Source organism: Chelon labrosus (assembly GCF_963514085.1).
Source record: "Chelon labrosus genome assembly, chromosome: 9".
NCBI classification, from domain to species: domain Eukaryota; kingdom Metazoa; phylum Chordata; class Actinopteri; order Mugiliformes; family Mugilidae; genus Chelon; species Chelon labrosus.
The window spans coordinates 27,369,993-27,397,872 of NC_140359.1; the positions used below are offsets into that span (position 1 = coordinate 27,369,993).

The window sequence follows — 27,880 nt, forward strand, 5'->3', positions numbered from 1 at the left end:
TTAAACCTCTCAAATCTAGACCTAACTGCACATTTTTCATCTGTGAAGTATATACAAAAAAAAAAGAACTCACTGGTGGTCCAGGTGGTCCACGAGGGCCGGGAGATCCCTGAAAAAAAATAAAAAATAAATCCCATCACCACATTAGGGCTCAAATTATTTATAACACGGCTTTTGTGGAAGATGAGAGAGTTTGTTCTTTCTGTCTCACACTGTGAAGAATTATGATAAAGCTACGGGAAATGAATAATTACTCACTTGTGGTCCTTGCAACCCCTGTTGGAAATGAAACACAATTAAATTAAAATTCATCAATGATTTAAAAAAAGAAAGCCGGACAGGTATTACACTGCCATCTACATGTTCAACAGAATAAACTGCTATTGAATCACCATCTTGCGTCTCTCAGAAATCTTATTTCTACGCAGCAAATCCTGTTTTCTCACGGCAAACCCTTACGTGAACGTTGGCGTTTTTTTAAAGAATTATGAGAGATGAGCAAGCTGCTGACATTTATCTCCCTGACAGGATTTCCACAACTTCTAAGTGTCACTGTGAGTGTAGCAACAAACGCTGGAACACAATAGGAAATGAAAAGTGCTGAGGGCAAAGGAGTCTGAGCGCCGTGCCGTCTCCATACTAAGCATCCTATCCGGTGCTCACAGTACAGACAGAAAAGGATTCATCAAAACAGCGCCACGCACCGTCTCCCCCCGACTTCCTTTGTCACCCTGGGGTCCCTGATGGAGAGAAAGGAGACAGAGCGTCACTCCATCACTGCCAGAAAAGCCGAGAGAAGTCGCATAAAGCTTGGCAGATGAGATGAGATATGAGGTACATACGGGATGACCGCTGGGGCCGATGATGCCAACAGGGCCCAGAGCTCCCTCCATACCCTGAAAAGTAGGAGCATGGTAGCGACAGAAGACGTATGATGGAGCGTCTGATGAAGCGGTGTGTATTTTTCATGCCAAATGTGCGGTTTGTGAGAGTTCAGTTCGGTAGCGTTGGCACTAAGTTACAGAACTGACATTAATCTTCATCTTACCATCAAACCACGTGGTCCTTTTGGTCCCTGGATCCCTGCTGGGCCAAAGTCTCCTGGAGGTCCCTGGAAGCACACAAACAACAAAAAAGGGGAGTATATGGGGTGGTGTAACTTAAACCCTGAGCCAGAATTAAATGTTTGATTAATTCATTTGGCTTTGCCGCACCGACAAATCTGTGCCAACCGGCGTCATAAGGCAAAAGCAGCTGCAGTTCATTAGGTGACAGGAGCCAAGAGAAACTGACTGTGTCCCAGTCCCATACTGCATATAAATGACACAGTCAAACGGGAAATAACACAAAACTTCTACAGCTTTATGATGTGGCCATTAAAAACACTTAAGAGGCACATTTGCAATTAATTTCAGTTCGCAGATAAAAGTGTGCATCCAGCGCCACGCTCAAAAATCATATGCCTGCACACAACGGTTTCACTTTATCCCATATGTGTCAAACATGCGGCCCGGGGGCCAAAACCGGCCCACCAGAGGGTCTAATCTGGCCCGCGGGATGGATTTTCGAAGTGCAAAAATTACATTCAAGACATTAACTGCAATTTTTCCAATAAAAGTAACTGCTATTCCAACGTTTGGAGGGCTATCGTGTTATTGGTCCGGCCCCCTTGACATCAAACTGGGCTGTATGTGGCCCCTGAACTAAAACGAGTTTGACACCCCTGCTTTATCCTAATCAGAATTAAAATATGCCGTAGGATGGAATATCTTTGGATTGTGCACAAAGGAGCAAAGATTCAAGGCTTTTCTCTTGGAATAAAATGAATAGATTTCCGCAGGGCTGCTACGGCTGCAGCCAACCACCAACATTACGAAATGGTCTAGTTTACACTGTAAAACTGTCCAAAAGAAAAAATGAGATTTCTCAGATTCTTGTTTGAAATCCAAAGGCAATACATTTAAAATCACAGCACACAAAGACAATCCTGACATATTAGAAGTTAGACAAGTTCAGAAATATCCCTTCAGAACTGCACTTTAAAACATCTGCCCCAGCTGTTTAATAGAACATTTAATCTGCTCCAGTGTAACTGTAAAAACATGACCCTGGCACGTTGTTTTTGCAAAATAAATTCTGTGGAAGCGGAACATTTCCACAGCAAAGTGCAAACCTTTAAGAGTAATAGTGTTGACTTTAAAAGCACAGCATCGCTCCAGGGTTCAAGATGCTTAAACTGTTCCTTTGACCTTCTGATCTGACAACTTCACTGTAATTAATTACCCTTACATCACTATCTCTGAATTTTCTCCTGCTGTTCTCTTCTCTCATTTTCTTTCCCTAACCGGCCGGCCTTAGGCAGATGCTTTCCTCCATATGAGCTTTAGGTTCTGCTCAAGGTTTCTTCCTGTTAAAAGGGAGTTCATCTTTCCACCATCACCTTCAGGCTTGCTCAGGGGGTTTGTATTGTTATTGACGCTACATAAATAAAATTGAATTGAACCGAATATGAACGACGATTAGAAAAATCCAGTGAACACAAACCTCATCTGCTTCACATATCCCTATCCTACTCCCGCTGTAGGAAAACCTCCAAATCACTGCGAGGGTTTAAATTGAAGAGTCGGACTCTAATAAAGCCCGCTCTCTGTTTCTTCAGCTGGTAACGATCTATAAGGCTGTATAGTAAAACAGATTTGTGGTGTAGCAGATGTCGTCCCGGGGCGTGTTACAGTAGCGCCCTGACGGCTTTCATACCGTATCTTCAGTAATATAAAGTTATCTACCTCCTGACAGTTTGAGATGCATCAATTTTACGAAGGCACTTCAACTTAAAGTTGAGTTAAACCCAGAGTTTAATCATTTCACGTCTTACCTTTGGCCCGAACAGACCAAACACTCCTGGGAATCCTTGTTGACCAGTGTCCCCCTGAAAAACAGACATGGGGGGAAAAACAGCAACCTTCATTGAACGTTGTCATGTAAAGGAACTGGAGTTTTTAATATTAGGTAAATCAGCGCTCACAGGTCGCCCTTTAGCTCCCTGATCTCCTTGTTTTCCCGGCAGTCCCATCCCTCCAATGGAGCCTCTCTTTCCTGCAGGTCCGGTTTGGCCCGGCAGACCCCTCTCGCCCTGGAGGACACACAAACACAAACATCTTCTTCACATCTGACCCTCAACCCTCAGAACAGAAACCTGGACAAACCAGAAACCGCTGATCTTTAACAGACTTCCTACCAATGGACGTTGCTAATTGCATTTAGTATAATCCGTCACCAACTTGGAAGCGGTACTGCAACCTAAAATGTGCTTTTACCCACACATTTCCCTGGCTCCCTCCTTGAATTCAATTACATTTCGATGTTGGAAAACCAAGCTACAGTTACACAACAAGCTGTCCAAACCCAGCAAACGCCGGCTATACGAGCGAAAATATTAACAATTCAGAACGCAACTTGACGCTCTTAACACGAGCAGCGAGGTGAAAACTGGATCCAATAAATAAATAACGGCTCTCTCTGTGCGTCTGTCACAGTCACACACACACACACACACACACTGGCATTTTATTTTATATAATACTGGCGAGGCTGTGCAAATAAAGAGCGCGCCAACTCGTTAATATTTTGCAACACTAGCTTTGCAAAATAATAAAAAAATAAAATGATTGGAGCGGTTAGGGGGTCTTGTGAGGGACGGCGTAAAAGGCTTTATGAAGAGTTTGGCCTTTGAAATGAGAAAAGGCTCCAAACATAAAGGCAGCGTTACGGTGCCAAGGGAGGAGGTTCCAGTAGATTAAAGCTTGTTGGCGGTTAATGTCGTTATTGGCAGTAAATCTACTTGCATTGACATCTAAGCACAACTCATACATCATTCTTACCTTTGGACCAAAGGAGCCTTGACTTCCTGGAAGCCCCGTCACACCCTTTCTACCCTGCAGCCCAGGTTTTCCAGGTAAGCCCACCTCTCCATCTCCTCCTTGCTCCCCCTAGTCACAGCAAATAGTTGATGAGCAACAACAAGATCAGTTTTTCACAAAAATATCCGAGACACGTCCACCGACAAGTGTCTTCACCTTGACACCTTTACGTCCATCTTTACCAGGCACGCCGTCTACTCCAGGAGGACCCTCAAATCCTTCCCTGCCCACGACCCCACGTGGACCGGGAGCCCCCTCTGGACCCTTGCAAAAGACAATCAGGAAATATTCCTATCAGAGCTTGCTTTGGTTTTTTAACTGTAGCTTTGATTGTGCGTTCGACTTACCGGTGGTCCTTTGGTCCCAGATGCCCCTCTTGACCCTGATTTTCCTTTCGGACCCTGGAGCATAAAGAGTTCATGGTGGCATGACATAAAATACAGCGCAGTAATACTGCACGTAGAGTTGAAGCTCCTCATACACCTGCTAACTGTTTATGTCCTTACTTGATCACCTTTGGATCCTTTCCGCCCCCCTCGTCCCTTTGGTCCAAGACGTCCCTGAAATGGTAATTAGATCACTGTTAGAGAGTATTTGTACGGACACGTTGACGCTGTCCATTACACTTTAGGAGACATACAATAGAAACTTACAGGAAGCCCCGGGGCACCAGCCGCTCCTCTTCCTCCGTCCACTCCGATCTGACCCTGAAACATTTCATTTTCTACATTTCAGCGTCACTTTGACCCAGAGCGCTGGACGTTACGGCTAATGTGAAAACAGGAACACGGCCCCTTTTTCTAATTTCACTTACAACGTGTCCGGGGTCGCCGGGTTCTCCTCTCTCTCCTCGGTCTCCGGGGGGACCCTGGGTTCACGTGGGGACGAATAATAATTAAACAAACAGCCGGGGACACAGCTAACAGCGCGTAGAGTAAAATGGTGCATGTCAGAAACTCACTCTGTCACCTTGGGGACCTTGAGGACCTTCTACCTTGCTGTCGTCCCCCTGCTCGCCCTTAACAAGCCCAACAAAATAAAAAAATAAATAAAAAAACGGACAAACAAACAACAAAAAACAATCAATGGGACTTTCCTCAAATCCAGCGGTCTGTGCAAAATCAATTCCTGTTTTATTTGAAGCACATGGCCCGCTCTCTTTATATGAGCGCAGAATCATTACATGCGCGATTACCCACAATGATCCATTTCACTTAAATGGAGCCAATGTTTGTTCCAAGGTCTTTATGGGATTCATTAAACAATAGTCACGGGCGTGCGTTGTGCATTTGTCGAATGAAATAAATAAACGAAGGACCCAACATGCAATCTAAGAGCAGAAGAACAATTAGCGGTGGCCGGGGAGGACGGCTGATTTAAACCAAACTATAATACAGATCTGTGTTTATCCGCGGCGCGCTTTATTGACAGCTTTTCTCAACTGACAATCATGAATTTCGCAATGACCCACGCGATAGGATGATACTGATTTAATTAGAGCGAGAGCGCAGCCATTATATCGAGGATATTGGCAAAGAGAAAATTACAAATCTCCCCGTCCAGATGGCTTCCGCTCAGGGACTTTAAAAAAAATGCAAATGAGTGTCTCTCTAAATTCTGGTGGAGTGGTGTGTTATATTGTGTTGCTGCTGCCGCTCCTGTCAAATAAACGCAAATTATGTGGCTAATATCTCACAAAATCACAAGCAGGGGAGTCCAGGTGCTTGGCTAATTATGTACATTTGATGGCGCCGAGTTAATTGGGTGTGTCCTGGTTCGTAGCATCCTTGATCAGATTAGGGATGACTTTGAGAATATTGCAAGAACAACAGGACAGACAAAGGAAGCACTAATTGGGGACATAACTGAAGTCCCAGAGCAACTAATAATAATAATAATAGTAATAATAAAAAACTGACCATGCACTTAAAGACAATAGTGCTACATGACAGTTTTACACCGTTAGGGGCCGATCGCGGGCCCCAGGAGGTCGTCAGACACAATCAAAGCCCTGACAGCTATTAGTGACAGCTAATAAGAGAGGAGAATGTACCTTTTCACCTTTTGGCCCCGGAGGTCCCAGTGAGCCCTGTGGTCCCGCGTGACCCTGCGACAAGAAAAAAGACAGAGTGACCTAATTTCATTCCGAGGACTTTACCGTGTGATGTAAAGCTACAGCTTGACTGGAAGCCAATAAAACCTCCAGCGACGGCGTCATCGATCATCGTTTCCATCTTCAGGTCATTTTCAAATTCGTTCGTCAAGTTGTGGCGACAAACAGCCTGATTATAATCTAGCCTTTAATGTACAGTGAAGGATTTCTGGTGTAAATCTTAATTTAAATCGAGTTTTTAACTCATTCAAAGAAGCATCTCACTCCAGTGTTTTTACTATGAAGAGCCTTCTGCAGCCGTATGGTTACATAGAGCAGGGGTTCCCAAACGTTTCCATACCAAGGCACTTTTATTCACTATTCAATAACTATTACATTTGTTTAGCATAAGTGCTGCCTCATATTTTCTGATTTTAGTTGGCTAGGAGTTCTTAGTTTTCTTTTTTGCAGTAGTGTCCCCCACGACAGGGCTGTTGGTCTGTTCCTTCGGTCTCTTTCTTGTCAAAAACCTGTCCATTTTGCGCTAGCTACATGCAAGCTACAGGCTAGTTACATGCTAGCTTTGTTAAATTACTGTCGTACACAGACAGGGTGTGGCGCAAACCGCCAGGTCCACACAGATTATGAAGTCATGAACGATGTTTTGACTGACAAGGAATCAGAAAAATGAGCATGGCAAATAACATTTAGACATGATATATTATTAATAATTAAGTTTTATGATAATGATTTTTAAAATAATTAGATTATATTTTATAATAATGGTTAAAAATATATATATTTTTTTCATCTTTCAAATTTTTTTCTTATCTTCCCTCCAATTGTCTGAGGCCGCCCTAGCGCCCCCTGGTGGCCCCCCAGGGGGCCGTGGCCCCCACTTTGAAAACCACTGACATAGAGGACTGGTGCATTTGTCTGGATGTGCTGATTGTTGTGTCCTTGCTTTCTTTCAGCACATAATTTTAAATGAAGGCAGTTTAACGTTCAGAAGCTTTTATTTAAAAGTCACAACATTTTGCATTGTCACGTTTTTACCATTTACATATCATATACATATTCACTTATTTTATAATTCTTGTAAATATTGTGTATACAGATTTTTTTGGTTTTGTTTTTCTATTTTCTATCTAGTTTTTTATTGTTTATTTTAGTTTTTTGTATTGTGAAATTCCAAAGTTTGGGATTAACAAAGCCTCCATCCATTCATGGATGTTCTATGAGTCTGTGGTGGTCAGTGCGCTCCTGTACGCCGTTGCATGCTGGGGCAGCAGGCTGCGAGTGGCAGACGCTAATAGACCCAACAAACCGATCCTCAAGGCCAGTGATGTTGTAGAGGTGGAGCTGGACTCTTTGAACACAGTGTCGGAAAGATGGATGTTGGCAAGAGTGGAGACCATCCTGGACAACACATCTCATCCACTCCACAACACACTGACCAGTCTAAGGAGAACCTTTAGTAACAGACTCATTCTACCCAAATGCACAACAGAACGCCACAGGAGGTCATTCCTGCCTGTGGACATCAAACTTTATAACTCCTCCCACTGAGTGTTGGTCACTCTTAACACCGTCAACACTTCAGACGCTGTTAATTTATTTGCAACCTTTTACCTCTGTATATTGTGATTCTGATTCCATCCATCCATCAACCAGGGGTGTCAAGCTCATTTTAGCTCAGGGGGCCACATACAGCCCCAATTTGATCTCAGGCATGGTCGGACCAGTAAGATAAAAGCATAATAACCTATAAGTAACGACAGCCCCAGATGTTTTTCCATTTGTTTTAGTGCAAAGAAGAATAAGCAACTTAGGAGAATGTTTACATTTAATAAACTATTCTTTCTTCCTCTGAAATTTCTTAAGATAAGTTTAGTCCTGGGTCTCAGTGTTGTGTTCTGTCCACTTCTATTATTAAAACAGTGAGCAAATTAGGGATAATTGTTTATTTCCATTGAAAAATTGCCTTGTCTTCTATGTAATCTTTGCACTTTGCAAAATTCATGCTGCGGGCCAGGTTGAACCCTCTGGCGGGCTGCTTTTGGCCCGCGGGCTGTATGTTTGACACCTGTGACTTACACTCTTAACACTTATAATTTAATTCTGTAACCATTTTACCTCTGTCAAATTGTGAATACTTGTGCAATATTTGTTTTTTATGCATCTTACATTTTAGTTTTTATATTTTTTTATGGGAGCAACAAAACATTTTCCTTGAAGGATTAATAAAGTATTCTGATTCTGATTTACAAACTGACAGCAGATTAAAGACGGGACCTTTCCTCACTTACATTTTTCGTACAGTTCAGTCCTTGTAATGAGGAAGGGCCTACCTGGTAACCTGATAAGCCTGGCTCTCCTTGTTGGCCCATTCTCCCTGGAGCACCCTGAGGAAAGATATATATTTAGCCCACACACTGTACACCAGCTAATTAAGCCCTTTAATTCCTCTGTGGAGACCTTACCACTGGCCCGACGGTCCCCCTTGCTCCCTTCTGTCCGACGTATCCCGGCACCCCCGGCTCACCGGTCGGCCCGATCTCACCCAGGTGACCTTGGTGACCCTTGCTCCCCTGGAGAAACGCCATCAATGAGCAGGTATGCACCGAGCGTACAAACGTCCCAGAGCAGCTGCACGGGCAGTTTGGCAATTCAAATATTTGATTCTAAAAGTCTGACAGGCGCCTCCAATCTTGTGCTTATGGAGGTTACTAACCTCACGGGTTTGTTTACTACTACGGCGGAGAAGCATTCAGCTCCTTGTACAGGAGAGTAAACTGACAGACATCCAACAGTGAAGGCTGTATTTAGCTCCAAGCAAGTGAACTGACAAACCTTTTCTCCTGGCTTTCCTCTTTCCCCAATTTTGCCAGGTTTACCCTCCTGACCCTGGTAAACGAAAATCGAACAGGGTTGTGAGTGGACAAAAAAAAAAAGAGCTGTCTTGTTTTATTGAATGAAATGTGGAGTTGGCAGCCGAGACACTCACCCTCACCCCGACTAGTCCAGGGGGCCCAGGCACTCCTTCCTTTCCTTTTTGACCAATTTCACCCCTCTCTCCTTTGGCACCCTCCTGACCGGCGTCCCCCTTTTCACCCTGGAAAAGTCAAAGGAAGGAGTTCATAATTGCAAGTAGCATCCGCCAGGACCTTGATTGAATAAAATATGCAGACTAGAAAACATTTTTCATATCCTATTAAAAACTTTAAAAAGTACAAATGTCATGTTCACTTAATGTAAAATTTCATCCTTGATATGATACGGTCTACTGCATACCACATATATCATCCATTACCTACCTACAGCTGTCGTATTAAGCCATATACACTGATCAGGCATAACATTATGACCACCTTCCTAATATTGTGCAGGTCTCCCTTGGTGGTGACTCATCAGAGAATGGACATGGGCCTTCTGAGGGTGTCCTGTGGTGTCTGGCAACAAAATGTTCTTAGTGGGGGGGTCTTTGAGGGGAGGGGCCTCTGTGGATCATCCCACAGATACCTGATCAGTTTGGGATCTAGTGAATTTGGAGGCCAGGTCAACACCTTGTGCTGTTCTTCGTGGTTTTGTAAGTTGTTCCTAAAGTGTTTTTGTGACTGCATCCTGCTGGGGATGGCTGCTGCCATCAACGAGTGTCACTGCTATGGGGTGGGGGTGCCTGGTCTGGTCTAGGTGGGTGCTACATGTCTAAGTAACATCCACACCAATGAATGCCAGGTCCAAAAGTTTCCCAGCAAAGCACTGAACTGTCACAAGTCTTTGTTATTCACTTCTCCTGTCATTGGTCATAATGTTGTGGCTGATTTGTGTATATGGTCGATACAAGATATCCTGAGTGAGTCTGACATTCTTCTATCAAATAAGGAATTGTGTTTAAATCTGTTTCCAGATTACGACTGAACCAATTACAAATCCAATAAATCTCATTTGTATTTAACAAATTAATAAAAATATGGATCGTCTCGACTCTCAAGAGCAGCCGAAATTGTGTTTTGGCACTTCCAACTACTTACTACGACAGCTTGAGCTCGTTTACTTCTGACAGCATTAAAAGTCACGAGCAGGGATCATTTCACCAACTCTGAGACTAGACTGTAAATAATTATTCACTAATGATAACAAATGTCACATTAGGGTCCACGTTATGATGCCGTAATTGCTCACGTGTCTTGAGAGCGTTAATGGCTGATCACTTGCTTGAATGTCAAGTTCATTTTTTTTGCAAAAATAATGTGACAATGAGGCACGGCTACGCTCTGACTTTCATTCCCCTCGCAGTAAAAGCCCTCAGCAAGGTTTCTAGCCAGGAACCTCTCAAAGTAGTTTACTCTCCTGAATAACAGAAAGCGTCCTGTACGGTGTTGAAGCTGAGCAGGCTCTCTGCTTGACTGTATTCTAATCCCCTCTCTGTACTCACATTTTACCACCTTCTCAAGGCCAGAAGCGGTTTGTGGGTCTGTCAGCCATACTTCCAGCAGTTTTTTTTTGCTGAACAAGCAGGCCTCTTTTTCGTGAATTCGTCCTTTTCCATTTTTTTCACGTCAAACTACTTGCCAGACAGTAGGGCTCTCAAAATAGCCCTGCTATCTGTTTTCACCAAGCATCAACATAATGTGGCTCCATCTGTACGAAGGCCAACATCGCACAAACAATAGTCGACTTTTTGTAATTACAATAATCTGCCACAGCAAACAGGGGGAAGTTCATCGGGTTTACAGACGCTACGGCTTCTGGATAGAATTAATCACAGTTGAAGTCGGTGACAAAAATTTGACGACAGGCCAACGTCTCAGTAAACGTTTTTCCATTTACTGTCGGCCTCCCGATCCATACAAACTAAAACCAGCGCCTTTATTGTTTATGATGCCTATCTTCAGCACATCTTATTTCCATACTTGCCTTGGCTCCATCAGGTCCGCTCAGTCCAGCCTCCCCATCAATGCCTGGCTCGCCCTGACAAGACAAATAATAAAAGTATTATGGATGAATTTGTTCCAGCGCGACGGTGGTTGTAATCCCAGGAAGCGAAAGCAGATGTCACGCAAGACAAACAACTGGTGAACCTGTAATTGAGCGCATGTTGAAAAGCCATTTACCACTTTGCTTCAACTTTGTGGTGCAAGCGATGCCTCTCGCTTTTGAGGGTTAGTCAGAATACATCCGGTACGCTTTAAATCATTAGGACTTCAATTAAAAATAAATACTTACTCTCTGGCCAGCTAGGCCCTGCTCCCCAATGTTACCAGATAGACCAATGTCACCCTGTCAGGAAAAGTAACATGAGGGAAGTGAGTAAAGAAAACTTTTTTTGTTTTTTTGTTTCTTTTTTTGTTTTTTTTGCCAATACATTGTTTAAACAGCCATCGTTTTTTACTTAATAAGACAACATTTACTTAGATTTTTCTTCCACAGTTTCAGACAATTCAGATTAGCTGCTTTGTTTCCCGACTGATGGAAAGATAGGTAGAGCCAATAAGAAGTCACAGGTAAGTGGGATAAATTGAAGGATTATCATATCGCATCGTATCATATTGTGATATATCATTGGTATTGTAATCGATCGTAACAGATCGTATCGTATCGCAATAGTAATATATTGTATTGTATCATAATAGATCGTATTGTAATTGATCGTATCGCATCGTATCGTATTGTAATAGATCATATTGTATCGTAATGTAATAGATCGTATCATATGGTATCGTAACATATATCGTAACATGTATCATATCCTAATATATCATATCATATCTTATCATATCGTATTGTAACATATCATATCATAACATATATCGTATCGTATCGTAACATAATAGATCATAATATATCATATTGTATCTTGTTGTAATATAACGTACCGTATCGTAATATACCATATCATATCGTATCGTATCATATCGTAAAATTATATATCGTATCGTAACATAATAGATCATAATCTATCATATCGTATCTTATCATAATATAACGTATGGTATCGTAATATATTGGATCGTATCGTAATATATCATATTATATCGTATTATATCGCAATATATCATATGGTATAGTAATATATCACATCGCATCTTATCGTAGTATATCGTATCATATCTTAACTTATATCGTATTGTATCGCAACTTAATCGATCATAATCTATCATACCGTATCTTATCATAATATAGCGTATGGTATCCTAATATATCATATTATATCGTATCGTATCACAATATATCGTACCGTATCGTAATAGATCATAATATATCGTATCATATCTATCGTATTATATCGTATCGTACATTGCTGTAACTCCAGCTGTCTGCATTTGTAAGGCACACCTAGCATGCAGGAAAACCTCAAAGCAGAGACTCTGCAGGAACTTGAATAATTATTTTAGTAATAATATTTAAAAAAATGTGCCTCTGGTATGAGAATAACCAGTAACTGCAGGAAATGTTCCACAGCTCCACACCGAGGTTCAGCAATAATACTATTATGCTGCTGCACCTTATAGTGTGCTGTGGGTAATCCTGTATTCTGCTCACTGGCTAAAGAACTGTTCCGCCGCATTACAATTTACAGACTATTTGCACCACTGCTAATATAATAACATTACGTTATTTGCACTATTACTAATACTACAGATTATTTTATTTGCATTACTGCTAATACCACATATCACTCTTGCACTGGTGAATTTGCTCATCTGGTTTTGTGTAATACTCAAGGTGTAATTGCAGCAATATATCATCCTCTCCACCTTCTCTCCGAGTTCACCAGGCGGTCCTCTCTCTCCAGTCTTCCCCGGCGGGCCCTGTCAGAAACAGTGATTATTATTTTGCGCTAATCTAAAACTCTGCGGGTGTTCTCAACACCGGCTATGTGATCCACTCACCTCTGGCCCCATCTCCCCCAGCGGCCCGATCGTTCCTTGAGGCCCTGCTGGTCCCTGCCGCAACAAAGCAGATGAGCATCAATAAAAAAAAAAAAAGGTTAAGAGCACTACTTGGACAAATCTTTGGACAAACACCTCTGAAAGTGACAGTAAAGGAAGAAAATGTGTGGAAAAGATAAAAGAAGAACCAGGCAGAAAGTGTGGATTTGTGGAGATAAGTTAATCTGCACGGGGCGAGAGCCTTTCAAACACTGAGCCAAAGCTCCTGAAGGTGATGAGGACTGGCCCTGCTGTTATAGAGACACATTCAGGCCGCTATAAAGCTGCCTCTACAGGAAGGAGATGGCGTAAATCAAATTGTCTCAGACCCACGACTTCTCTGCTCGCGTCTGAGAGACTTGGGCCGAATGAGAAAAGGAGGATTAGGTTGTTGGGGGCTTTTTTTTCGGGGCCGGGATATGGGTTTCTGAGAAGAACTGAATAAAAGATGAGAAAAAAGGAAAATTCAGTCTATAAATATGACAGATGAGTGCACAGAAGGCACAGTCAAGGGTCACTGCAGGTCATTAAACACAACTATAGTTTGTGTTGTAGACCATTTCTTCTAAAAAGGATCATTAAACCAACAAGTTCACCAGAATAATAAACATCCACATATTCAATTAATTAACTCACCGGCTCTCCTACAATTCCTTTGGCTCCTGGAGGTCCTGATGGCCCCTGAACACCCTAAAAATAAAACAATAATTTTTTTTTTAACACACGCACAACCACCACCGTATTCATACACATGTTAAAAATCTGCAGTACCCACGAGAGAAACCTCTTCTCCGCTACTACTGTTCCACCAAAATGTCTCCGCCCCAGAAATTAAGACTGACCTAAAAGAGAACTCTGTTAGCCCCAAACCACTTACTGGGAATCCCTTAGGACCAGCTTCACCTGGCTCGCCAAGCTTTCCCTGCAGCGAGGAAATGACACAGATAGAAAATAATAAGTTAGAAGACGGGACCAGATACTTAGATTAGAATGAGGCTGTTCTGTTCACTCTCTCACTACTTCACACATCATATTACCATTTTACACTACTTTCTGGGAAGGGCACCGTGCACTTTATTTTAACTAAGTCTTTTGGTATTTAGCTTTCTGCACAGTTCACTCTGTCTGCCTTACAGTTGCATGTTTGTCAAAATGACAATAAACCTCGATTTTATTTTATCAGCATACGTGCTACATTCATACTTGATTCTGATTCTGAGGAAGTTGGAGCATTTTTGGTTTCAGACACATTTCTCTTTTGATTCCTATTCATACACATCAGTTATATGTTTGGAAGACAATGATCAGTAAGTTCTGAGAAAGTAATACAGTTCATCTGTCAAGACTAAATCACAGAATCAATTCACGAGAGCAGGCAAAAAATATTTTATTCCAACTTTATGGGCCGCAGTATATAATGGCACCTATCTTATCTTGTATTGTTCACTTGTTTATATTTTATATTCAGTTTTATATTTTAAACATTTAAGATCTGTTTAAATTTTAATATTTTTGATTTGCATATATTTTCTGTTTTCTGCTGCTGTAACACAAGAATCTATCCATCAATCATCTATCATCTACCCATCTATCCATGAATCATCCATCCATCCATCCATATATCCAACTATCTATCCATCTATCTATCCGTCTATCTATGAAGCATTCATCATCCATCATCTATCAATCCTCAATCTATTCATCCATCATCTGTCATCTAACATTTATCTATGAAGCATCCATCACTCATCCATCCATCCATCATCATCTATCTATCTTCAGTCTATCCATCCATTCATCCATCCTTCATCTATCCATCTATCTATGAAGCATCCATCCATCCATTCATCCATCCATCAATCTATCATCTACCCATCTATCTATGAATCATCAATCTATCTATCCACCTATCCATCCATCTTGGTTAAGAGTGTTTTTTTATGTGCAACTCAGCTACTGTGACCACGCAATTTCCCTTGTGGATGAATAAAGTTTATCTAAGTCTAAGTTTCCCAGCAGAGCTCCACATCTACTCATGGGTACATTGATACGTTTAATAATACTAACGTACTTTCACTTCAGTCAGATGACGACAGGGTGTTTATTTCTAAAGGTACAATCTTAATATTGTTGTACTAGTACTTATATTTAGATGCTTTTCCCACATTCTCAATAAGAATAGACTTTATATGAAGGTGTTACAGCGGCATAGCAAAAAATACAAGATACAAATAGAATAATTAAATAAGAGTAAATATATTTTAAGAAACACATATGATATCATGATATCAAGAGGACTGCTCTTAAAAAACAAGTATTGCACCAAAAAATTACACAATAGCATGAATGTACCTGAGATATGTGTACTATACACCATGAGCATGACACATGATACCACATCCTGGTTATCTAACATTAATTCTGCAGCCTTGAGAACTTTGAAAGGTCAAATCATCAAATGTGAGCCAGGAATTTTCCTCACCGTCTCCCCAGGGAGGCCCAGTTTTCCCGGGGGACCATCAGGACCCTGCATGGTACACAAATAAACATCAGTTAACCGAGCTCTCATGGATCCCCGAGTTAAACTGCTTGAGACTGCCAAGCTCTGACTAGCAGCGTCATGAATGTTTAAAGGCTTTGATTTAAGCTTCTGTTGTTAAATCTGTGTTTAACAAGAGAGTGTCCTCTAAAGATTATTTAGATTCTGAAAATAGTCAATAATCACAAACGGCACAACAAAGCCGCTTGTTAAAATTCCCATGGTTTACTGGCCCTTATATTAACAGAAAGAAGTTTTTTCTTCTTTGGTCTCCGTGGGACATATTTGATGTGTGCAATTTGGAAACTTCAGGGGGAAACATGGCTCTAAGGCAACTGTATAATAGCGTCATTAGCAATTAGCTTTAATCTGGAACTCAAAGGGAGACTCTGAATATGAAGTTATTATGACTTAAGTTCAGGAACAAGACCACAAAACATTGGTTAGGACACTTACCTAGTGTCATTCATCACCTTCAACTCTTCTCATCTCTCCCTCTTGACCTTTCTCATCCATCCCTTTCAACTCTTCTCATCCCTCACCTTCAATTCTTCTCATCCATCCCCTTCGACCTTTATCATCCCTCCACCTCGACCCTACTCACCCCTTTCTTTCAAAGTTTCTCATCCATCCCTTTTGACCCTTCTCATCCCTCACCTTCAACTCTTCTCATCCATCGCCTTCGACCCTTCTCATCATGCCCTTCAATTCTTCTCATCCATACCCTTTGACCCTTCTCATCCCTCCTTGTCGACCTTTCTCATTCACCCCCTTCGAACTTTCTCATCCCTCCTCCTCAACCATACTCATCCCTTGCTTTCAAACTTTCTCATCCATCCTCTTCAGCCTTTCTCATCATGCCCTTCAGTTCTTCTCATCCATCCCTTTTGGCCCTTCTGATCCATCCTCTTCAACCTTTCTTATCCATCCCCTTCAACCTCTCTCTACCATACCCTTTGACCTTTGTCATCCCTCCACCTCGACCCTACTCACCCCTTGTTTTCAAACTTTCTCATCCATCCCATTTGACTTCTCTCATCCATCCCCTTCGGCCCTTCTCATCCATCGCCTTTGACCCTTCTGATCCATCCTCTTCAACCTTTCTAATCCATCCCCTTCGAGCTTTCTCATCCATCCCATTTGACTTCTCTCATCCATTCCCTTTTGACCCTTCTGATCCATCCTCTTCAACCTTTCTCATCCATCCCCTTCGAGCTTACTCATCCATCCCCTTCAACCCTTCTCATCCATCCTCTTTGACCTCATCCCTCCACCTTGACCCTACTCAACCCTTGCTTTCAAACTTTCTCATCCATCCCTTTTGACCCTTCTCATCCATCCTCTTAAGCCTCTCTCATCTATCCCCTTCGACTCTTGATTAACCAATGTTGACTTTTCCAGCATGTGCTCACCTTTATGCCTGGGGACCCTTTGTCCCCCAGCGGGCCATCAGGACCCATTGGACCCTAGGCAAAGAAATAAAAGTGGTCATTGATGAATCACTTCAGAAGTCTTGCCCTTTAGCAGACCTGAGACGCATGTCATTTAACTTACTAAGGTAATGAATTCAGGCACTTAAATCTCTAGTTTTGTCATCCACATTTAACCCTGCAGCGCTTTTTTATTGTGTGCTACGGTTTAGCCCACACTGGAGACGCGTCATCAAAGATTGTGGCTGTTTAGTAAATACTTGGCATTTGTGAACGAGCTCTGCAGTGTGCCCAAGCTGCACTGTGTAGACGTTGTCCCTATTTTCCACAATCACACAGAGTGGTGCTGCCTCCACACCGGGGTTATTGTAAAGAAGCCTTGGGAAAAGGTCACACATCTTGTAGCTTATTGAGCAATTCAGAGTCAGAAAACACTGAAGGACATCAATTTATACACCAATCAGCCACAAGATTATGACCACTGACAGGAGAAGTGAATAACATTGACCATCTTGTGACAATTCAATGTTCTGCTGGGAAACTTTCGGACCTGGCATTCACTGATGTTACTTAGACTTGCAGCACCCACCTAGACCAGACCAGACCCCCCCTTCCACTTTATACATTATATAAATTGTCCTCTGCAGTGTGTTTCTTGACGACCCTGATGAAGTTGTTCAGCTGGAGTCTCGTGCTTTCTTCGGCTACTTACCCTCCTGCCTTTGGGCCCTCTGACGCCAACAGATCCCCGTGAACCAGGAGGCCCCTGCATGTGTGTGGAGAGACATGCTTTCAGTGTGACCGTAACAGACTATAGAAGCTAAGATGCAAAGCGCAACACGTCTCTTAGTGTCTTACTTTTTCTATTTAATATTTAATGTATTAACAGCGGGAAGTTAAATGCCGGTACATTAAGAACACAGTGGGAACTGGCACAGACTCCAGTAGAGACAGACAATTAAGGCTTCTCATATAACTGCCAGAGTCTGCTTTTTTTTAGTCCTTTATGGTGGGGAGGCAAACGTAACACAATGTCGGTGTAGTTGTGCAGAAGTGCAACAAGCTTAGCGATGTAACATGTTGTTTTCTGCTCAGTATTAAATGTTAGACAATGCTTGGTTGTGTTGATGACACCAGAGGCCAGTGTAGCGTCTGGTTTAATGATTGTGGGGTTAACTTACTGGGATCCCCTGCGGTCCGGACGGCCCGGTTTCTCCAGGTATTCCAGTGTGACCCTTCATGGACGCAAAACAAATCAGTTAATGGCGATATCAAACAAACCCAACCTGATTGGCCCCGTATTATCTGCATGATGATTTCAATCTGCTCCCCGACAAAACACATCACACCCCCGTCCCTTACATACTGTATGTAGGACTGAATGCCCCCTGGTGCGAGAGATGGGGTCCAGACTTACTCCTTACCATCGGCCCCGGTTCCCCTGGCGGCCCCGGGACGCCGGTTTTCCCTCGATCCCCCTGCGGGAACCACAAGATGCTATCAGCAAAACAAAAGTAGACCTGTCCATTGATGAGTTGGCGCAGTCCTTTAGCCACATAAAATATTTAAAAGAGACTAAAATCAGACGGCAAATTGTGGTACAAGAGAAACCGTACCAACCTTTTCTCCGGCGATGCCCATTTCTCCAACAGGCCCGATGAAACCAGGCCGTCCCTGAAGGAGAGACAAAAGACGCACTGTCTCAACTGTGTCTTGTTTCTAAGAGTCCTAAGAACTCTTAATGGGCTGCTCAGCTCTGGGGCTTCCACAAAAAGAGACATACACAGAGAGACGCAGCGAGCATCAAACAGAAATGAGCAGAAAGAAGAGGGGAGAAAAGCCTTTACCCTCTCGCCAAGCTTTCCGACCTCGCCAGTCATCCCGGTCTCACCCTACAGCAAAGCAAGCCAATTAGCATAACACAAACTTATTCACGGCTTTCTGTTTTTTTTTTTGGTTCAGTTCAAAATGTGAAATGTGCTTAGAGGCCAGCTCTCCTGTGGTAATGGGGAATTAACATCTAATTTACACATATTCAGACGACACATTATCATAAAAAGAGAAGCAGGGAGGGGATGTTCGGTTGAGGATGACAGAGGTTGGGAGGGGGTTGTGTGACTATCAGGTCTGACCTTTAGTCCATCTGGGCCTGTCAGTCCAGGGAATCCCTGCCTCCCAGGCCTGCCCTGAACAGAAAGCAAAAATGACACAGAGAAGTGCACCGGAGCGCCACAGAACAAACAATCGACTCTTCTGCGTCTCCTGTAAGAGGTGCAGTCTGTGAGTCTAACGCCCCTCAAGAGGCTGAGGCGCAAAACAAACCAACAGCTGATGCCAAAAGAAATAAACACAACAACACAACGTCCCTTTAAGAAACTTAATGATCAGGAAACAAAGCGCTGCTTCCTTCCAGTGTCAAAGCCTTTTCTTACTACTCGTTAAACTCTCTGGGTCATTTGCGTTTGCTTGCAGTGATCACTTGCGGGTTACACTTCTGGGAGACGGCAGACAGACTGAAGTCAACTGCTGTGAAAGTTTCATCTGGAAAAGTCTTCTCTATTGTTTCGCCTGGGATGGGACTGTTTTTCTTTCTTGTTTTTTTTTTTTTTTTTTTGGACAGAGACAGTCACTGTGGACCTTATTTATTCTGCAAACTGTTCAAAGTCAGCCTATTTGTAGTTTGGCCGGGATGCCCTCTTCATCCGCTGTGTTCAGACGCTAATCTAAAAGAATGCAAATCGACATATGGTGGAGATATTTGAACGACAAACAACAAAAGGAACTGGATCCAATTACTTTGACTGACACATTAGCTCTCTTGAATAAATACTACTATACGCTGATCAGGCATAACATTATGACCACATTCCTAATATTGTGAAGGTCTCCTTTGTGGTGACTCATCAGAGAATGGACATGAGCCTTCTGAGGGTGTCCTGTGGTGTCTGGGAACAGGATGTTGTTAGTGGGGGGCCTTTGAGGGGAGGGGCCTCTGTGGATCATCCCACAGATACTTGATCAGTTTGGGATCTAGTGAATCTGGAGGCCAGGTCAACACCTTGTGCTGTAATTCATGTTTTTTTTTTAGTTGTTCCTAAAGTGTTTTTGTGTGTGTGTCTGTGTCAGGCTGCATCCTGCTGGGGATGGCTGCTGCCATCAAGGAGTGTCCTTGCTATGGGGTGGGGGTGCCTGGTCTGGTCTAGGTGGGTGCTACATGTCTAAGTAACATCCACACCAATGAATGCCAGGTCCAGAAGTTCCCCAGCAGAACACTGAACTGTCAAAAGATGGTCAATGTTATTCACTTCTCCAGTCAGTGGTCATAATGTAGTGGCTGATTGATGTAAAATATTATAACATCAGCTCTTTGGTGGTTTGACTTCAGCTTACTTCCCACATCGGTCTTCATTGATGGTTACATTAAAGAAGAAAAACGTGACTTGAATCCAACTTGAATTGTCACAAGATGGTCAGTGTTATTTACTTCCACTGTCAGTGGTCATAATGTTGTGGCTGATCAGTGTAAAGTACTATTACCAGATCACAAATGAAAATGTCCTTTTTCTTGTGGATTCATTTTAACATTAACCAATCATCAGATACCGTGTATTTGGCAAATCTTTTGGTTTAACCCTTTATCACCTAAGCTTCAACATTTTTCCAGAATACCTGGAACTTTCAATATCTGGTCAGTTATTTACAATTTACTGAAAGTTATAAGAGTGTTACAAGTGAAGTTACCGTAATGACACCATATTAGCTGTAAAGCACAACGTCTCAGCTTTCAGAAAGTCCAAACTGTGACGCAGTTACGGTAATCCAAAGCACTTGCGCAAACGAGCCGCCATTTGCACATTTGGTTTTAAAGGGTTAACATTAAAAAAACTGTTTTTGTTTGTGATTGTGAATGTGCTGGGTTTTTTTATGACATAAAACTGCCTAGCAATTTGCTGACCCATCTGGTAATACGAGTGCACAGCGTCCAATAGGAAATCTTTCAAAACAGCTTTAGAACAATAGAGAAAGCAGTCAGCCAAAGGACTAGCTATCCATCTCTGGTCACAGTTATTCCCCTAAAGCTAAATCTGTGCAGAGACACATTGTGCACTAGTGTGTGTAGCAGGTATTGTGGCGTTGTGTGTGGATTCTTAAAGACAACTGTGATACTGTATTTTGTGACTGGCCTCGAGCTGCCGGGCTTATCCAATCAGCACTCACCTCGAGTCCAGGAGGTCCAGCTGGCCCGACTGGTCCCTCATCACCCTGACACAAAAAATTTAAAAATAAAATATGTGAGGGGGAAGAAGCAGCTCTTTTGTCTGTAACTCATTTTCAGAATATATTAAAATAACCTCACCTGAAGCCCAGGTGTTCCTCTTGGACCCGGCAAACCTCTAGTCCCTTGCTTTCCCTATGGATGAAACACTGAAGGTGAACCTTCCCTTTATTACTGCAAGCAGAGCTGCATTAATGTGACTCCACCAACCTTGGGTCCTTCAGGGCCATTTTGTCCTGGTGGGCCAATGTCACCTGGAAAGCCCTGTTAGAATGAATACGCTTCATCAGCACACGGTATCGTAGCTTATGCATGAATCATTTTAATTGACGAATGTAGTGAAATATTAACAGATTTGGTAAAAAAAAATTTTTTATCTGAAATTGTAATCAAGGCCTACCTCTGGGCCAGGAGGACCAGGTAAACCAACGGGGCCTTTTTCACCAGGTTTGCCCTAAGAAATACAAAAAGGAAAGAGTTATATAGATCGGAAATCCAAAAATAGCTTTGATAATTCATACCAGCAGTACGACAGCAGACAACCTAAATATAGTAAATAGGTTGTGCACCTACTAGTCTCTGATCACATGACAATAACAACATGGACGCCTCCTAGAAGACAGGTGAGGAGTCCAGTGGGTTGTTGAAGCAAACTAGCAGCGGTTCATCAAGTGTGTGGAAATACTTCACTAAAGATGAAGCCCATACTACCGTGACATGTCAGTCCTGAAATACAACTTAAGTACTACTGCAGTGCATCTGAAAAGGCTAACGCTAGCGGAGGAACGGTCCAAATCCTCTGGACAGCAGTCAGTTAACAACTTCACCAAACGTCCTGTGGTAACAGAGAGAAGGAGGCTGAACATCAACTATTTGATAAAGTTATTAGACCTTTAGCTGCAGAGAAATACCTGCTACACTATTCCATCTAATAACACTCTGTGGAGTACTATTAAATGCTACTGATGGTGCTACATGTTTTTATACAGACTATACATATCTGCAGCTCACAGTATGTTCTCAGCATATGTATTTAGGTCAATTTATTACTTTCTACTGTGTTTTTATTAGTGACGCCATTAGAGACTAGTCAGTATCAACTTGACTTTAATCACATAACAGTAGACTTTAAAAAATCTGAAGTCACGCAACCCCTAGCACCCAACATTGTGTGATATGTTACCAAAACACACCATTATAACCTTGAAAATAACAAGAGAATCTGCTTCGTAGCACCTAAAAGATGCATCTCTTTCAAGATCCAAGTGAAAAGAATTATAGCTTTTTTTTATAAACTCCAGCATGCACCGCAACAAATCCCCTCCAACGAATGGAGCACAAGTAAGATCCTAATACCAGCAATGGGTTTAACTCAGAAAGGCTACGATCTCCGCAAGATGCAGAAATCTGGTAGCAGATCACGCAAGCAGGAGATTGTGCTTTCCATGCGAGAGTCCCAAATCAGATCAGAGAGCACTGAACATGCAGCATTAAGGACACTTTAGATCACATGAGTGGCAGCTGGCGGATTAGTCCTCAAGCACAAAAAGAGCTTTGGCACAGAGAATTTGCCTGTGCCCTGCTCTTTTCAGAGGATGTTGAAAACCAAAAATCATCCCACATGGATGAGTGCCCAAAGTGTGTTTTTGTTCTCTTTTGAGGATTTCAACTCAATTCTTCTTGAAGAGCACCAGCGTTTTATCTTGAGTGCATGCTAAGAGTTACAGCACACATAATAGAATTTTAGTCAAGTCATAAAAACACCAAAGCAGTTAAACATGAAAAGAAATACTCTCAATTTTCATGCCAAAGCGTGAAACTCCACATGTGCAATCAGTGTTTTGTAAATCACTTCAACTTCATCTATGCTGAGACTCGAGAATATGGACGGAGGAAACAAAATACCTGTGGTCCTGGTTTTCCACGGGGACCCGGCATCCCAGGTGAGCCACGGCTGCCCTGTAACACAAAAGCCAGCTCGGTGTAAATAAGACAAACAAGACAAAAAAATGAAATATGCAGCCACACACAAGCACAATACTGTGCAAAGGCTTTTGGGACATTTAGACTTTTAGATTCTTATCCATCATGTGAAACCATCAGGTATTTGCATTTTTTTTAAAAGAGTCTTCAAGTTTAGTGCCTAAAACTGGCTACACAGAAATGGTAAATGGCCTGCCTTTATATCAATTCAATTCAGTTTTATTTATATAGCAACAATAACAATAGAAATCGTCTCAAGTTAGCCGCTATAATGATTGAATATAAGAGGAATCATAGGCAGGATGGAGAATTGTTCACTTCGGTAGGAGTGGATAACTGGAGGAGGGGAAGGAGAGAGAGGGACACACAGCATTTAACATGCTATACAGTAATACCACAGAATTGCATGGGGAGTAATAGAGAAGAAATTAGATAAGAAATTAGAAGATAGGAGCTCAGTGCCAGAGAAAAGAAATTAGAGGACAGGAGCTTGGTGCCAGAGAGAAGAAATTAGAGGATAGGAGCTAAGTGCCAGAGAGAAGAAATTGAAGGATAGGAGCTCAGTACCAGAGAAAAGAAATTAGAGGATAGGAGCTTGGTGCCAGAGAGAAGAAATTAGAGGATAGGAGCTCAGTACCAGAGAGAAGAAATTAGAGGATAGGAGCTCAGTACCAGAGAGAAGAAATTAGAGGATAGGAGCTCAGTACCAGAGAAAAGAAATTAGAGGATAGGAGCTTAGTACCAGAGAAAAGAAATTAGAGGATAGGAGCTTAGTACCAGAGAAAAGAAATTGAAGGATAGGAGCTCAGTACCAGAGAAAAGAAATTAGAGGATAGGAGCTCAGTGCTAGAAAAAGGAAATTAGAGGACAGGAGCTCAGTGCCAGAGAAAAGAAATTAGAGGACAGGAGCTCAGTGCCAGAGAAAATAAACTGAAGGATAGGAGCTTGGAGCAAGAGAGAAGAGAGTAGAGGACATGTGCTCAGTGCATCATCCCCCCCATAGCTGCCTAGGCCTATTGCAGCATAACTAAGTTATGGTCCTGCTTAGAGAGCAGTGCAAGTCTCATTAAACCACTCACACAAACGCACTGCTGGCCACAGGTGGATTCAGGCGCATGAAGCCAATCTGTTTATTTATGGACCATCACCTGAGCACATAAAAACACATTCCTACCTTGTCCCCCTGGTATCCAGACTCCCCCTGCTCTCCTGGTAAGCCGACATCCCCCTGGGAAAACACAGAAACATAACCAGAGTAGTCTCAGTGTTAACAAAAGAAATCAACGACTCCAGAGTCAGGAGGAACACAAGTTGTGCGCTTTAGCTTTAGTGTTATATGTTATATGCCTTCTCTCGGGGGGTCAACTTATAGCGTAGAAGGTTAGTAGTTAGTAGAGAAAGACATATGCAGATCACCTTATCACCTTTCAGTCCTGGTTCCCCTGGGTTTCCAGAGACTCCCTTAGAAGCAGAATAAGATGATAAGAAAATTAGTAAATGGTTTATATACTCTATACCAAGCATAGGTCAAACAGAGTTAAACTGCCACTTGAGGACATTCTGGATAAGTCACTAAACTGCTTCCATCCCTTCTTTTTCTTCTATCCTTCATGTCTTCCTACTTCCTCTTTACCTTCTTCCATTTATTTATTTCCCTTTCAGCTTTCTGAATGCTTTCTTCCTTCTTTTTTTCCTCCCTTTTCCATTTTCTTTTGTCTCATGTCTCATGTCTCATGTCTCATATGCTATTTAATCAGGAGTATATCATTTACCTTGAGTCCCGGTGGTCCTGGTGAACCCATGATGCCAACGGGACCCATGTCTCCCTGCAAACGACAAAAAAATTCTGACTCGTGTGTAATGAACATCTTTAAGGAATTGAATTTAAAAAAGGCTTTGTTGAGGATTACTATACAGTGAAGCTGACCTTTGACCTCTGGTGTACGATATACTGACACCACTTCATTATTTTTTACCTATCAGAACATTTGTCACATTCAGGCACAGTTAGATGTATTGGGTTGTGGCCCAAACTGTGTTATGAAGCCAAAGTGACCTTTAACCACAAATTCTGAGCAGTTAATCTTTGGGCCTGTTCAGACCTGACTCGGATCCGATCTGGGCAATCCAATCGCAAGTGACCAGCTTAAGGTATGTGTGTTCACACCTGGCATTACGATGCATCTCCAAACAGCTCTCCAGATCTGATCTCAGTTTTGTGCTCTGTATGCAAACAAACACTGACTTTAGGGAGGATTTTCTCTGCCACTGTCGCCTTCATACTTGCTCTGGGGGTTTCAGGGCGGGTTTCAGAATGGATTTTGTAAAGCGTCTTGAGATAATTTATATTGTTAGTGACGCTATATAAATAAAACTGAATTGAATTGAACTTCTTTTGAGGCACAGTAGAATATTATGAAATCGTCTGTCTCTAATGGATCTCTAACGCCGTTTCAGAACCAAGACCAGCGCTGCTTTTTCTTCTTTGCATTCAATAATTTTTAACAGCAGTTGTCTGTTTTTTTTCTGAATGAATGAGGCAAGACTCCGCTGAAGGAGGTCTTTATTGTGCTTCCACACTTGCAAAGGAATACGTACGAATTCAACCCAGACCACCGCTAAATGTGCTCAGAGATTGGATCTCTCAACGCGTCCTGGGGGTGTTCACACCTGTCTTTTACGCCGCTCACTTGCAATTGGCTTGCCAAGATCTGATCTTAACGCAGGGACTGAACAGACCCTTTGAGCCTAAGTGAATTCCCTCAAAGCCGTGTCGGAGATGGCACGTTCACAAGAATGGGACGAGCAGACGGTCTGCAAAATCTATCCAAAAGACTGCATTTCACCGAGCAGAGTCGTTAGATTTTCAAACAGTTATTAAAGCAGACATGTAGTTCCTGAACTAAAACATGTGGAAGAGCTGTGTAAGAATAAAGTTTATAAACTTCAAAACATATATGTATAAAATCAGTCATAGAACAGCACTCACAATGAGACCAGTGACTCCACACGGGCCAGGAGCTCCCAGTTCACCCTAAGAGTGAGGGGAAGGAAGAAACCACAAGAGATCAAGGAAAAGTAGTGTATAGTATTGTCAGATGGAGGGATAGGATGAAAGCATAGGGTATGTTCCTGATTATGTTTTGCTGATTAGTGTTTTCCTTCAGCCTGAGTCATGTTTTCCCCTCTGAATTTTAACACAGTGAGCGAGCGACGTGGGGCTCAAAACACAGAGCGGCCCGTTGTCCGAACGATCTGCACACACCATGCCTACATCCTCTCCAAGCCGCACATCCAGTGCAGAGAAGGAGCCCAGTGTGGCCTTCCTGTCACCTCCTCTCTTTTTCTATGAATGAATGAATGAAATGGAACATCCCTCTGGAGGGAGAGGAAATGAAGCCCGGAGCGGCCTCCGAGAAGGTCAGCCAATCACAATCCGGCGCCGACCCCGTCGATCACGAGCGCCGAGGGTCAAACTAAAAGGAGAGGAGTGGTGATGGAAACTGCTGATGCTGCCCTCATATCAGTACGGATTATGATGGGTGAGTGAGTTACTGGATGGCGGCGAGGACGTGGCCCAGTCCGAATAAAACATAACGTACAATATACAAGCCCATTTTTCAGAGAGAGTTCTTTATCTACCAGTCATATAAAAGTATTTGTTTTAATTGTCTTAATAATCTTGTTTCTTGTGAAGCAAAGGAGATGTGATGTAGAAAAGTGTGAGGTAATTTGTGCCAACAGTTATTCAGTCATGCATGAATCTGCATCCTTTCACTTACTGGGTTCCCATCAGGGCCAGGAGGTCCCCTCTCACCAAAGTCACCAGGAAACCCCTGAACACACAAACAAACAGCATGGTCATGTAACCAGAGGGGTTGAACGAGCTGCTTTATTGAGTTTACACTGTAAAAAACGCCCATTTGGATGCTGAACGCACAGAGACGCCACAAGGTTTTTCAGTCAAGTTATTGCACCTAACACAAAGTGATTCCCAAAACAGAAGTTTGCAGAGAAAAGCCAAGTAAATCCTATCAAATGCGCTCCCGGCGCTTTCATTCCCGGGAGAAATGGCAGGAAATTCCACGGCTGAGTGTTTCCAAGCGACGAGTGTCTGTGCGCGCACGAGCTGGCAGGGAGTGCTCAGCAGCCCGCGAACCAAACCCCCAGGACTTGCCTAAATGGCTGAATAAAGCTGCTTGGCCCGGGAACTGCTGACTGCGTGCCTTTTTTTTTTTTTTTTTTTTTTGCTCGGTGCTCGTAATTCTATTATAGAGGCAGAACAAGAGGCGTGATGCAGCCGCAAGGCCACACGCTCAATGCGTGCCTGTCAATGCGCCAAGGTCAACACGCAACACGCCGCACATCACGGCTCAGCACCCGCCTATAGACGGCGAGCGCTGAGGTTGAGCAAAATGATAAATGGAGGGATAACAGAGAGGTTCCTGTCACTTTCTCTCTGCAGGCGGAGAGGAAAAGAGCAGAATTTAAGCATGCAGATCTCCAGAGATGGCAGAGATAGTACTGTTTGTGTGGTTTCTTCAGAACATTAGGCAAACGCAGATAGTGCAATGAGCGGTAATTGGTGCAGTACGAAGCCCACAGGAAATGTGGAAAAATTGCCTCTATCCAAAAATGTCAATAACTGGCCGAGTTTTATAAGAAACACATGCACACGTCTTTGTTCTCGTATTGACAAGAACTT

General features: G+C 42.7%; 1 protein-coding gene across 2 annotated transcripts in view; it reads right to left on the reverse strand.

Moving 5' to 3' along the window:
- Positions 1-27,880, reverse strand: part of col27a1b (collagen, type XXVII, alpha 1b) — an 84,441-nt gene that overhangs the window by 7,702 nt on the left and 48,859 nt on the right. Inside the window, exons 13-55 of one of the 2 annotated variants that reach the window (XM_084550951.1) lie at positions 26,958-27,011; positions 26,165-26,209; positions 24,948-25,001; positions 24,592-24,636; positions 24,350-24,403; positions 23,098-23,151; positions 21,593-21,646; positions 21,403-21,456; positions 21,274-21,327; positions 21,135-21,179; positions 19,049-19,102; positions 18,764-18,808; positions 18,537-18,590; positions 18,341-18,394; positions 18,098-18,151; positions 17,629-17,682; positions 16,899-16,952; positions 15,430-15,474; positions 13,825-13,869; positions 13,584-13,637; positions 12,909-12,962; positions 12,774-12,827; positions 11,242-11,295; positions 10,933-10,986; positions 9,020-9,127; positions 8,866-8,919; positions 8,496-8,603; positions 8,364-8,417; positions 5,974-6,027; positions 4,882-4,938; positions 4,735-4,788; positions 4,574-4,627; positions 4,427-4,480; positions 4,268-4,321; positions 4,077-4,184; positions 3,882-3,989; positions 3,026-3,133; positions 2,876-2,929; positions 1,049-1,111; positions 843-896; positions 705-740; positions 259-276; positions 74-109 (exon numbers count right to left, since the gene is read on the reverse strand). In XM_084550951.1, the coding sequence (XP_084407077.1) occupies positions 74-109; positions 259-276; positions 705-740; positions 843-896; positions 1,049-1,111; positions 2,876-2,929; positions 3,026-3,133; positions 3,882-3,989; positions 4,077-4,184; positions 4,268-4,321; positions 4,427-4,480; positions 4,574-4,627; positions 4,735-4,788; positions 4,882-4,938; positions 5,974-6,027; positions 8,364-8,417; positions 8,496-8,603; positions 8,866-8,919; positions 9,020-9,127; positions 10,933-10,986; positions 11,242-11,295; positions 12,774-12,827; positions 12,909-12,962; positions 13,584-13,637; positions 13,825-13,869; positions 15,430-15,474; positions 16,899-16,952; positions 17,629-17,682; positions 18,098-18,151; positions 18,341-18,394; positions 18,537-18,590; positions 18,764-18,808; positions 19,049-19,102; positions 21,135-21,179; positions 21,274-21,327; positions 21,403-21,456; positions 21,593-21,646; positions 23,098-23,151; positions 24,350-24,403; positions 24,592-24,636; positions 24,948-25,001; positions 26,165-26,209; positions 26,958-27,011 (2,478 nt within the window). Of the gene's footprint in view, positions 1-73; positions 110-258; positions 277-704; positions 897-1,048; positions 1,112-2,875; positions 2,930-3,025; positions 3,134-3,881; positions 3,990-4,076; positions 4,185-4,267; positions 4,322-4,426; positions 4,481-4,573; positions 4,628-4,734; positions 4,789-4,881; positions 4,939-5,973; positions 6,028-8,363; positions 8,418-8,495; positions 8,604-8,865; positions 8,920-9,019; positions 9,128-10,932; positions 10,987-11,241; positions 11,296-12,773; positions 12,828-12,908; positions 12,963-13,583; positions 13,638-13,824; positions 13,870-15,429; positions 15,475-16,898; positions 16,953-17,628; positions 17,683-18,097; positions 18,152-18,340; positions 18,395-18,536; positions 18,591-18,763; positions 18,809-19,048; positions 19,103-21,134; positions 21,180-21,273; positions 21,328-21,402; positions 21,457-21,592; positions 21,647-23,097; positions 23,152-24,349; positions 24,404-24,591; positions 24,637-24,947; positions 25,002-26,164; positions 26,210-26,957; positions 27,012-27,880 lie in introns of both variants that reach the window. The other variant, XM_084550950.1, reaches the window with a different exon arrangement.